At 43.2% G+C, this 12,397-nt stretch overlaps 1 protein-coding gene across 4 annotated transcripts in view; it reads right to left on the reverse strand.

Annotated features, from left to right (window-relative positions):
* The window catches only part of CNTN4 (contactin 4), a 286,454-nt gene that overhangs the window by 90,259 nt on the left and 183,798 nt on the right, over positions 1-12,397 (reverse strand). For all 4 annotated transcript variants that reach the window (XM_017827120.1, XM_017827116.1, XM_017827117.1 and 1 more), the window contains one exon: positions 569-664. In XM_017827120.1, the coding sequence (XP_017682609.1) occupies positions 569-664 (96 nt within the window). The remainder of the gene's footprint in view (positions 1-568; positions 665-12,397) is intronic.

The following is a 12,397-nucleotide window of genomic DNA, read 5'->3' on the forward strand; positions in this document are numbered from 1 at the left end:
TGCAAGGGCTGGGTGTTGATCGTGGTGGTTGCTGGCACAACACGTGGTGCCTGTCGGGCACACACTGGCCATGCCTGACAGGGCATCCAGCAGGAACTGGTGATGGAATGACTCCCTCTCCAACTCATTTTTTTCTCTATAAATGTAACAGTGCAACACACACGGTCGGGATATCAGCCACAAACACCTGACTGGCACATTTAAAATAAATTTGTGCTAAACTGAAAGCATTGTTCTGAATTTTATAAACCTTTATAGCCCATTCTTTGAAGCGAACAGCACGAAGTACTTGCTACACAGAACCATGGAATCATTTAGACCTTAAAGATCACTGAGTCCAACCATTAACCCAGCACTGCCAAACCTACCACTAAACCATGTCCCCAAGTGCCACATCCTCATGGCTTTTAAACCCCTCCAAGGAGGGCAAACTGTCTTAAGATTTTAAAGTGCAGCAAAAGTTGTAATAATATATGAATAAATGCACCGAGAATCTGGAGAACACAAAACAATCTAGAGTAGAAGCTTGCAAATACCCCTCATATCAATGAGATGGAAAGTGTTTTACCTCCCGAGTGGGGCGGGGGCCCACACAGCAGCACCATGCCCTGGCCCTGGCGCACAGACACCGTGCTCCTCGTCCTGGTCTTGAAGTTCTCCAGGTCTGCCAAGAGAGAAAGAACTCAGTCAGAGGGCCATTCATGGTTTCTCCTCGGGAGAAGCACAAAAGCTTCACCAGGACTTTGCTGCAAACGTCGGCGTGGAGGGGGAGCTGGTGGGACCCGGGTGGAGCATCAGAAGCAGCAAAAGGATCAGCAAATGTCTCCTCAGGCTGGCAAGGGGAAAAGGTGGTGATTTACCCACAGCAGAAGACACATGTAGAGAAACCTGCAGCACCTGGAATGCTGGCAGAGCTTTGTTCTATGAACTCATGAAGAATTCATGAAGAATTACTGCCTTAAATAACCAATTACCTCATATCCCAGCCCGATTGCCTTCAGGAGCCTTGTTACTGATGTCCTCACAACCCATGTGTGGAGACCCTTCTTCTCCCATAAGGAAGTCTCTCCTAACAGCTCCATGTTACCCACACAGCTCCTTAATTAAATTCCTCCTTCCACCTCTCTCTTTTTCTCTCCTCAGGGCCCACGAACTGCAAAAATACAATTCCCTCTCCTCTCCCTGCACGCTGAATCCAAGGAAATTGCTCTCAAGTGAGGAGGTGACTCTCTGTGAGCACCAAGACACGGAATCACTTTGGCACCCTTTGATCTTTAACAGTCCCCTGCATTTCAATTTTCATTTTTTTTCTTGTCTTCAGTGTAGCTGAGCCTTGGTTTGGCGATTACAAACCTCTTGGCAGTGCAGTTGGGAACCAGAGAAAACACAGAGGTGATAAATATTTATCAGCAGGAACTGGTAGGAACATCATTAAAAGTTTACAAGGATGAAAAATTAAGCTTTGATTTTTATCCCCTCTTAAAAAGGTTTTCTGCACACATATTTAAAAAAAAAAAAAAAAAAAAAATAAAATCAGAAGTTGTCACCGCTTCATTTCCCTGTTTAGGAAAGAAACCTTTATGGACCTTTCCCGATAAAGTCAAATTCAGAATAAAACTCAGAGGAAAGGGAGAGTACAATGGAAATAGTGAGTAACAATTAGCCCCAGTCACCATGAGACTTCCAGTACAGTTCTGCCAGACCCTTACACTGTATGGTACATCATTATTATATTTATTTCAGCATTTTAATTTGCATTTTAGTGGATAAATATTGAGAGGATTTACAAAGCCTTCTACACTGAATGACTTATTTGTTAAAAGAAATTAGTCCAAACCCTGGAGTTTCCCAGTCTCAAGTCACAGCCTGAATCTCTAACTTTGCTTTGTGATTTGCTTTGTCCTTCTGTCTGTTTTTGGCCTAGGACAGAAGGAAAACAGAAAGAAACCCATTATTAATGAAAATAGAGAGATATAACTTTTCATTCCTAAATTCTATCAGTCTGACAGGATTATTTTTTTTTTTTGCAGTTTACAAGAACCACTAAAGCATTTCTCTGACCACCTGCCAGTCCATAGATTTTAATATATTTTGACTGCATACAGACACAAGGCTGGATTCCACCCTCTTTGAGAACAGCAGCAGGACGAGGAATAGCCTAAAGCCAAAATAGTGCCTGGAGGAATAAACATGGTATTAGGAAACATTTTTTTACATCAGTATAGACAAGAAAAGCATTGCTACCAGGAAAAGAGTCTCTGCTTGGATGAACAACTAGGAAATGCTGGAAGAATGGTCAAAATCAAGTGGAGGCAGCAAATAAAGCAGAGCACCCACCACCACTGCTCACAGGGCAAACCACCAAGCTTTGGGAATCCCTGTCAGTTCTGAAAAGCCTCCTGGATGTGCTTCAAATCTGAATAAAACAAGATTAAGATAATCATAAGAAAGGCTGATGCCTCATCAAAGCCATTAGGCTGATTGTGCTGGTGCACCCTGAAACCCACAGATTTATTTTCTCAACACCTAAATAATAACTGGAACTAAACCCAATATCATTAAGATTTTATTAGCAAGAAGCTTCACTTAGACACCACCTCGCAGTCTTTGCCAGGAAATCAGGAACGATGTCAGTGTGGAATGGTTATGAAATGTATGGATTAGTGATGGGTGGGTTGGAGAGGTTCCCCTCTGCTTTCCCGTGCTGTGCAAAGCAGAGAAAAGCCTTTCCTACAAAGGAATGGGTGCAGAATATTGCCCTGAAATTTTGTGCCAGGTGAGACCCGAACGAAAGTTAAACCCACTCGCTGACAACCACCCCCGTGAGGCTGTAATGCAGAAACACCCCTCTAATTCTTCATTCCCTGTGTCTGTTATCTTCCTCCAAGGGCAACAGCTGTCTAGTGCCTCTGTACCCCTCCCCAGGAGCAGGTAAGAAATTATTCTCAGTACTTTTGACATTAAAAATCAATGGAACAGCAAAAGAACAAAAAGCTCAGCAATGAACGACTGAATGACACTGTGACTGGTTTGGCTGTCTGTGTCTGCCCTAATGGCAGCATTAAGTTCCACTTTGCTTTGTTCCCAAGCCCAAAGACCCTGAATTAAGATATGACTTTTTTTGTTCTTATTTTCCAATAAAAAACCCTCAACAAACAGACTCACAAACCACCAGGTTAAGGGGAGCACTGAGGAAGAAAATATTAACAGTCACAATTCCGGAGGTCAATGTCCTGCCAAAGCTTATTGGGAGCACAAAAAGCCAAAGAAACGACTCCACTGAACATGGAAAAATATTGTATAAGCTCCAGTAACTCCAGCATCACACAAGAACATGACTAGTAATGATTTCAGTGCAAAGAGGAGAATACAACAGGGAGGTGTAACAGGAACACGGGTTACTGTGAGTAACAGTTACTCACACCTTATTTAACAACTGGGTGAAGATGCCTTTTAAACAACTTCCCCACAGTATCAATTCTAACTCGAGCTGAACACACCCACATAAGTATGAGGCTGTGTGTAATATTTAATTTAAGTTGGATGAGTTTAAAAGCAGCTGCGTGACTTTGGGAAAGTCACTTCAGTTCTCGCTGACAAAGTTTGCACATCTCTAAGGACAAGCACTTCAGCTGTGTCTCTCAAAAGAGGCTTAATTAGCTAATATTTGCACTAAAACCTGACATCTGGTGCCAAAATGCACTGGAGTGCAATACACACCCCAACACCCAGCCCTTAATAGGGACTTGAACGTTTTTTCTGGCATTATGAGATTTTTTTTCTGCAGCCTCTGTTAAAACTCTGGCTTAATGTTTATGATACAACTTATGCAGGTACCAGTGAGTGATGCCAGCCTGACATAGATGCTTATTCCCCAAAACCACTGCAAAGCCCAGGAGGTGCCAGCAGCAGCTGTCAACCCACCAGCTTTTCACTTTGGGGAGGGGATTGTTTTAAATGACCTCCTTCCCAAACCTCAAGTGGGGTTTAATAAAAGCTTAAGCAATCTGAAACGATCCACAGGCCCTCAAGACTGGGTAGTTTGTCTCAGTAAATGGCATTTGGAAACTTTAATCAAAACCATATGGCTTTTCACAGTAACAATTATGCAGCTTTGTCTAGAGTAATGAAAAATTTCCCCAAGTTTTGCCTACAATTTTTATAGCAAAGATGATGCAATTACAAGCAAAACAAAAGAGCTGCGGCCTTTTATCCCTTATTAGGACCTAGCTGCGTGTGCACTTTATGAAATTTGATAATTCTTTTTCTAAGTGACCACTGGCAAGTCCTGGAAATCGAAGTTTTAAAGAAATATTTCATAGATGGCATCAAAGGATGAGCAAGCAAACGATGGCACCAGCTCACCCTGCCACTGCTGGGGGCACTGGAATATTTGCCCTCTGCTTTTTGTGTTTACATCCCTTCTCACTCAGGGCTCCACTGCTTGTTCCATTGGCAGGACATGTACCCAGGCAGAGCAGTGACACGAGCCCACTTGGTCCCCATTATTTGCTACAACACCGAAATAACTGAGCTGCTGAACTTGGAGTTCCCTGGAAACCCAGCTGGAACACGGAGCCTTCCCTCAGGAGGCTGAGAGTCTCAGGGCATTGGGAATTTGACAGAGATCCCTGTTTTTTCTGAAAGCTGAGCTCTGTTTTGTTGCCTTTTGTTTGCCAAAGGAGGGGTTTCCACGGTCTGCTTTTATTTTTTTTTCCGCCCTGTGTATTTTTAGAACCCAAAAGATTTTGTGGTTCTGAAATTAGGAGAGGCCCCTCTCTGCAAGAGGGCTGTTTTAGAACCATTAAAAGCCACCAAAAAATATGATAGAAAATTAGATGAGGAGCAAATGATCCAAATTGGTGGTGACAGGTGTCTGCATGTCCTTTAGAAAGCCAATTTCTGTGACTGTATCATGCAGAAACAGCACTGCTGTACTGCCTTGAATGACACCCTGTCAAAAACTCACACACCACAGTGAGCCCTTTGTCATTCCATTTAAAGGGTTTTTTCCTAACAATTAGAAAAGCAGTGTCAATGTTATTCTCACCTATTATTCTTGTTTAACTCATAGGAAACTATTTCTCCTTCTATTACATTCCAACAAAAACATACACACACATCAATCACTTCTTTATACATCACTGAATTTTAATTTCCAAATAAGAACATGACTAATATTCAGGCTTAGAGAAATGAAAATGTTAGTGGCTTTTACACTATGTTTTACTTAAAAAGTCTCTCCCTAGAGACTCCTGTAAAGCAAATTTGATAACACACCAGTGCTATCACCTACTGAGTCGATGTTAATAGCAAGGAGCCTCCAAAGCATAAGCCCTGTGTCTCTGTGTCTATCTGTATCTTCCCATGGATCATTATTCCTACAGAATGAGATATTCAATGAACCTTGATAAAGGAACCACATAGTTTAGATCCAGGAGCAGCACAGGAAGGGAAAGGGTAGGTGACACCCTGTGCATCCAAGTGTGGAGTTATTGGGAATTAGCAGTAACTGGATACTGTGCCATTCTAACTGTACTAAAAATAAAGCTTTGGTTGGGATACTCACACTTCAGTTGATGGTTTACAAATCCTTGGATCAGCACTTCAGGAGTTCTTTTAGCCTGTTTATATTATATGGGGTGTTGTGGTCAGTGTCTCACCCTTGAGACTTGGCTGTGCTTTGGATACAAGAAAACTGAATGGTGAAAAATGAGTCTGATCATCTAAGAATTGAAAAATCAGAAAGCTAACACACCTACTGGCAAGCCTGGCAATTTTGGGTATTCTGTAGTGGACAAACCACCACTTTTATCACACATATTAAATAAAGTTTAAAGCACCCATACAATAAGAAATAATGACCTAGGTAAGGTATAATTAGCTTTTTCTATATGTGAAATGCCCAAACCCCTTTGGTACCCACACACAGCCAAGACACCTAAAGCCAATTTTCAAGCATGACTTAAAAGAGATTTACAGATCATAATGGGCTTAATTTTAAAATAATCCCAGCAATCTAAAATTCAGAGTGACGTTTAAGGTCATATCCAGTCCTTGAATTGAAGTCAATGAGATTATTCTTTATTATTAAAGACCACCTGACTGATCTCAAGGGAATCTGATTAGGCCAGGAATGAAAAAGCTGACAGAAGGATTGGCCAAATCGTCCTGGGTCAGACTGAATAAAGAACCTTCTACTCAGAGACAGTTTGTATGTCCTCCTCCAAATTGTTTTCATCACATTTGCATAACTCTCCACACATAACAGACCACACTTTCATATCCTGGACAAAACACACAACCAGATGGAGAGAGGAAACATTTGCATCGCTGCCCACGGAATAATACGGCTTCACTGGCTCTAGACTATAAACTGGGCTAATTTGGCCCATAAAACAAGTCTTGAAGAGGGGATTCCAGGGCATCTCAATCAATTCCAGACATTAGAGGGCACTGGTTTGAAGAAATCATGGCCTGTCCATGGGAGGAAGGCTGAAAGCTCTTAAACTGATGCCTGGCACCCACAACAGCAACACTCAACAAGATTTGCCTCCTGATATTTATGGCTCCAACACCTCTAAACACTGTCTCTATAAAACCTGGCTTTTTAAAAGCAGGGGTTTGTGTCATCCCTCTCCCCAACACACAGAGATTAAGTTCTTCAGCCCATGTCCTTGCTGTTGTGTCAGGACTACCCAGAGGGCTGGGTGGAATAAACCCCCTCTGATACAGAGCTTAATAGAATTTTAGTTTAAGAGCTGCTGTTCTAATGAATAATTTCGGGAGTCACTGATTTGAGAAATAGTTTACAAGTCTGGGGATGAAAGCTTTCTAATTTGACCTTTAGAACAGAAATTTCACCGCAATTTCTACTTCACTGAGGGGAAAAAAAGGGGGAAAAACGAGTTTTAGAGGTAAATACCTTGCCATTCCCCCACCCTGCCTCCCTGTTGGAAAATATTTTTCCTTGGGTTTTATTACTGTGGGGATTAAACAAGGCAATGCCTGTGCATCTTTACCACTCACATCTCTGACCTAGGTACCATCTTGGACCTGGATGTCTCCATCTGGATTCTCATGCTGGGACAGTTTTAATCTTCCCAGGTCTTTCTGACCACCATCTATGAAAGACAGAGTGGTTGGTTTATCCAGATGGCTAAAATTCCTCCTCAGGCTTTCACTTTGCATCCCAAAGATGGCTTTTCCTCGAGCATTACCAATTCCACTGTCCAACAGACAGCCATGGGTGTCACAGATCCTTGCTCTGTGCTTGGACAGCCTTCTCCTTCCTCCACCACACCAACCAGGAGCTGCTTGTGCTCACCAGGACAGCTCCTCCTGCCACACCACGTGCTCAGCACCTCACTGGGATCTGATCCTTGCTTCCAAACAGGCAACAAGCCACTCCCAGTGCTTTTTTGCCTTCCTTCATGCCACTAATCATACAGGAAAACAGGAGCTCTAAGCAATACCTTCAAGGCACCCACTGTCCTCTTCCAAAATCAAACCACTCTTCTCTGGGATGTTACCAAATTTAAAAAAAAAAAGAAAAAAAAGAAAAAAAAACCTGACTTAATGTTTCATTTCATAAAAGCTGCCTCTCTGCCTTTTTTTTCCTACAGGAAATATTTCAAACATTTGTTTTGAAGCTGCTCCTCTGCCTGAGACAAAATGCTGAGGACTCTGAAAATTTTATTACTTTAATCTACAAAATCTGGGCAGACGTTTCCCCTTGGGTTGACTCGAATGGGGTTATTTCTCTCTCAGAAGTTTTTTATATTCTCCTAGAAAAAAAATCCAGTGTTATTCACACACTTTCTTCCAGCACAGATGACTTTGCAATAGCCAGAGAGCAGAACTTCTGCTGGCCCAGGAGATGCTGCAGAGCTCTCTCATGTCGTGTCTGAGCATTAACATTGCAGATGCCTCACAGCTTCCCCACTGGCTCATGCTCTGCTGCACCTTCTTACTGTGTGCAGTGAAATGAATGCAAATTAGACCCCAAATGATGTAAAATAGAATCATAAAACTGTTTGGGTTGGAAGAGATTTTAAGCTCATCCCATTCCACTCCCCTGCCATGGGCAGGGACACCTTCCACCAGCCCAGGTTGCTCCAAGCCCTGTCCAACCTGGCCTTGGACACTCCCAGGGCGGGGGCAGCCACAGCTTCTCTGGGCAATGTGACACAAGCCCAGGCAAAAGTTTCAAAGAAAAATTTCCCTTCACTTGATCAAAGCCCAGATGAAAAAGACCCCACAGAGAACCTGATCCTCAGAGAGTGTCTGGTAGTTCAGCTTCCCTTTGGAAATGCACATTATGATGCTCTGCAGCATCTCACAGAGCGTTGATATTTTGTCACTCTGTTCATCTCTCCTGTCTAATGAACAATGAAATGTCAGTCACGTTTACTGCAGACAGGAAAAGTGACATGGGACAACTCTGGACAAACACATTTAAAGCTCTGCCATCCTTTGTGCCAACACTGACTCCCTCCCTGCTTTTGCTTTCCACAAGAAAAACAGGAAAGAAAAAAATAAAAAAAAAATTAAAAAAAAAAAAAAAGTGACATGGGACAACTCTGGACAAACACATTTAAAGCTCTGCCATCCTTTGTGCCAACACTGACTCCCTCCCTGCTTTTGCTTTCCACAAGAAAAACAGGAAAGAAAAAAATAAAAAAAAAAAAAAAAAAAAAAAGGAAAAGCAGCCACAAGAATAAAGTTGTTCTGCACTGGCCTTGCATCCCATCAACAGGAGCAGAAATTGTCTTACAGAGTCCACCTCCAGCTTTTGGGCATAATGGGAATTTGATCAGGGGTCCTGTAACTGCTGTTTTCCATAAATTTAGAGGCAATACTGATTTGCATTGATATGGAATCACTAATGATCATCCTAAGGATAATAATTATTTCCTCAACTAGGGAAATAGCATTATTTCATTTGACAGACCAGGAGATTTAGAGGCAAAAAGGGAGGTGTCGCAAGAACCATCCTAATAACTGAGCAAATAACACAGACCTCCTGATTTCTTGTCCTGTCCTCTATCCACTGGACACAGAAGACCAGGAAAATCGATGGGGATATGCCACGAAAACACTTGCTTACAGCTCTTCAGATGCTTGTGCTACTCTAAAATCAGTTTTTACAAGGTGTTTGAACGTTCATTAAAAAAACCCCACCTCCATCTGCATTTCATTCTTTAAAATGCAGCCCTTAGATACAAAAATAAAATATTCCAAATACACTTTATTTGACATATTAAAGCAAAATGAATAAATATGCAGGGAGATGGGGGAAAAATGTCAAGCCTGTGCCTTGCTGGTCCTTAAATTTACAAACTAGAAGAGAAACTGTGGGGTTGTGACTGACCTGTGGTTCTCAGTTCTCTGGTGGCAGCTCTCCCAGCCCTGTGACACCTCCCTATGCAACAATCCCTGCCCTCTCCAGAGCTATTCCTGCATGATCTAAACCAAAATACACTCCTTAAGTAACATTGCAGTCTCCCAAGATTACCAGCTTTGGGACAAGGGGTGCTGATTATTTACAAATTCCCTGCCACTGCTTTAAGGAATAATACATTCAGCTTATTTATAACCCTGGGGGGAAACAAGGCAGGTGTAAATCCTACACTTCTGAGTTAAGGGTCCTTCTATCCCAGATGAAAGTAAAATAGGTTATAGATCTATCCTCTGCTGCATAGTCCCTATTCATCAAAAAAAAAAAAAACAGGAAAAGAAAGAGAAAAAAGAGGAACTTAAGAGGCTTAGCCTAGTTTTCCACCCATTGGAGACTGTGGTGAAGGAGCAGAGGTTGGGAGCTGGTTCTCTGACACTGCTGAGTGCACTGAGCAGGGCTGAGGTAGGATTTCAGCACAGGAGAAACACTGGGAAGTGATTTCATGTGGAAAAATGCAAATAAATGTGCTTAGTCCCTTGTTAAGTTCACACCAAGCCCAGTCCTGGGGAGCCAAGCAGCTGGAGGGGCTGATTTTGCCAAAGACCAGCAAAATAAATAGAATTTATTGATATAAATGACACTGGAGGCACTGGAGGAAGAATTAGGGAATTTACATGCATGCACTCTTGAGCCAAATTTGTCATAATTAGCCCCAAATCTTATCTGATGGCCTAGAATATTCTAACATATTGTTGCAGAACTGGGGACACCACAAACAGGCTGTACCCTGACTGCTTATGGAGGAAACAGGGATGGCTGGCACATCCCAGTGGGAATGGGGAAGCCTGGGAAGACGAGGACTCTGCACTGGTAGAACTGCACATTCAAGCTCCAAAATAATGTTTATTTGCAGAGTTCCATGTTGCTGCCACAAAACCACTCCTGGGCAACACAACAAAACCTCTGGCTGGCCTGGATGTGCAGAGGCTCCAAAAGAATTCAACGGGGAAAAAAAAAGAGATTTTGGAGTGTGTAGGGGAAATTGAGCCATGTTAAGAAAATGAATTTCTGTAGAAAATAAAATTATTCCAGGCAGATTCATGGGCCCCTTTTATCTAATTTTGCAGGGGCAGCATGGTGATGCTTCACTCCTGCTCCAGCATCCTTGGAGGGCACCTCCCTTCAGCTCCATTTTCCCCCTCTCCACTGGGATCTCATTTAAGTTCTAAAAATTGGTACCTCAGCCCCCTGGACATCTCAATATCATTTTGGCCAACTGCAGAAAACATTCATAGCATTAGCATGGACCTGTTACAGATTCAAATGAAACTCCTCCACAGAGAATTGCCATGGGTTGGACAAGCAGCGATTCGGGAGAAGCCTGTCAAGGCAGAGCAGAGGGAAGGACACCAGGAGTCCCCCCAGTGTGGGGTCCCACAGTGTGCAAAATGCTAAAAACCCCTAAAAAGCAGATCCCATTTCTCTAACAGTCCCTGTTTCACAGACATCACTTTTAGGCAGTTTTTGTAACAACAGGGGGCAAACCAACGGGACGACTGAAAACCAGCACCGATTCAAACTTGATTTTCCTCTTTGGTGCCCATTTCAGAATCAACAGCATGAGACAAACACCAGTGCTGATGAGAAAGGCAACAACTACCACACAGCCACTCAGCTACTCTCCAGAGGGTTTGTTTTAAACCAGCATTCCTGCAGGTAGCACCGTCTCTGGGAATTTGCAGGTTAAACAGCAAATCCCGCTGAGGAGTTTAAGGCCAAATTGAGTCAAGTTATCACAGCAGGGAAAGCATATTGAATCTGTGAGTGTTAGGGATGGCTCCACGGGAGAAGATGGGGGTCCATCTGTAGGGAGAGCACAGCAGAGGCTTGGCCCCATCCTCAGGATGCATTAACTGCCACCAGAGGAGGTGGGGAGGGAGCAGACACAGTCTGGAGACCCCCAGTGTGGGGGGCACTGGGGTGTTCTGGTTGACTCTGCAGTGCCAAGAGACATGCCAAGATGTTGGTTTCAAAGCTTTGGCAGTAAAAAACAAACTGCAGCCTCAGCAAGACAAAATAAATTCAAAGTTCTGTCTAATTGGAGAAGTTATCCTATAGGTGCTCATAAATCAGCTGGAAGGGAAGACAGAAATTCTCTTTTTTGGGAGATTCCTGCATTGCTCATCCTGTCATGATCATAAAAGGTCTGGACATCACTTAGCAAAGAATTACAAAGAGAAGGGAAAGCCTTACTCTGTCCCATTTTCTCTGAACCCACTTCCACCAGTGCCGGGTTGGAATATCCAGCCCCTTTCTGCCTGACAAACCTTTGGTTGAACAACAGCAAAGCCAAACCCTGTAGCCAAGAATCAGAACTGTTGTGGCAGATGACACCCTCCATGGTCACCCACAGGGCAAAGGATCTGCAAAGACACTTCTGGTGAGAAGATACCAGGCTCACCCTCCCCAAAAAAGACTTTTGGACATCTCCCACACTCAAGGGTCAATAGAGGGGGGAGGAAGGTGTCTGAAAGCCTTTGGGTCATTCCCTGCACAGGGGTGGAGTACAAGCACACTCTGGATGACCAGCAGTAGCTTCTGGCTGGTTAAGTCTAGCAGTAGCAGAGGCCACCAAAATAAGTGAAAATAAATCTTAACAAGTAGGCCTTCAAATAAACACCCCTGAAAAGGGTCTACAAGTGTTATGCAGAACAGGCTGATGAGCTTCTCAGAGGGTGGGCATTAATAAAGCCTTTCCCAGGACTTTACTTGGTGATTTTATGGCTAGGGAGATGTGGGTATAAATCACAGAATCATCAAGGTTGGAAAAGACCTCCAAGATCATCAAGTCCAACCTCTGACCAAACACCACCGGGTGCACTAACCCACATCACAGGGCACCACATCCACTCATTGTTCGAACACTTCCAGGGATGGTGACTCCACCACTTCCCAGGGCAGCCTGTTCCAGTGCTTAATCACCTTTTCAGCAAAGAA

This window comes from Lepidothrix coronata, unplaced genomic scaffold (assembly GCF_001604755.1).
Source record: "Lepidothrix coronata isolate B3197 unplaced genomic scaffold, Lepidothrix_coronata-1.0 Scaffold134, whole genome shotgun sequence".
NCBI lineage: Eukaryota > Metazoa > Chordata > Aves > Passeriformes > Pipridae > Lepidothrix > Lepidothrix coronata.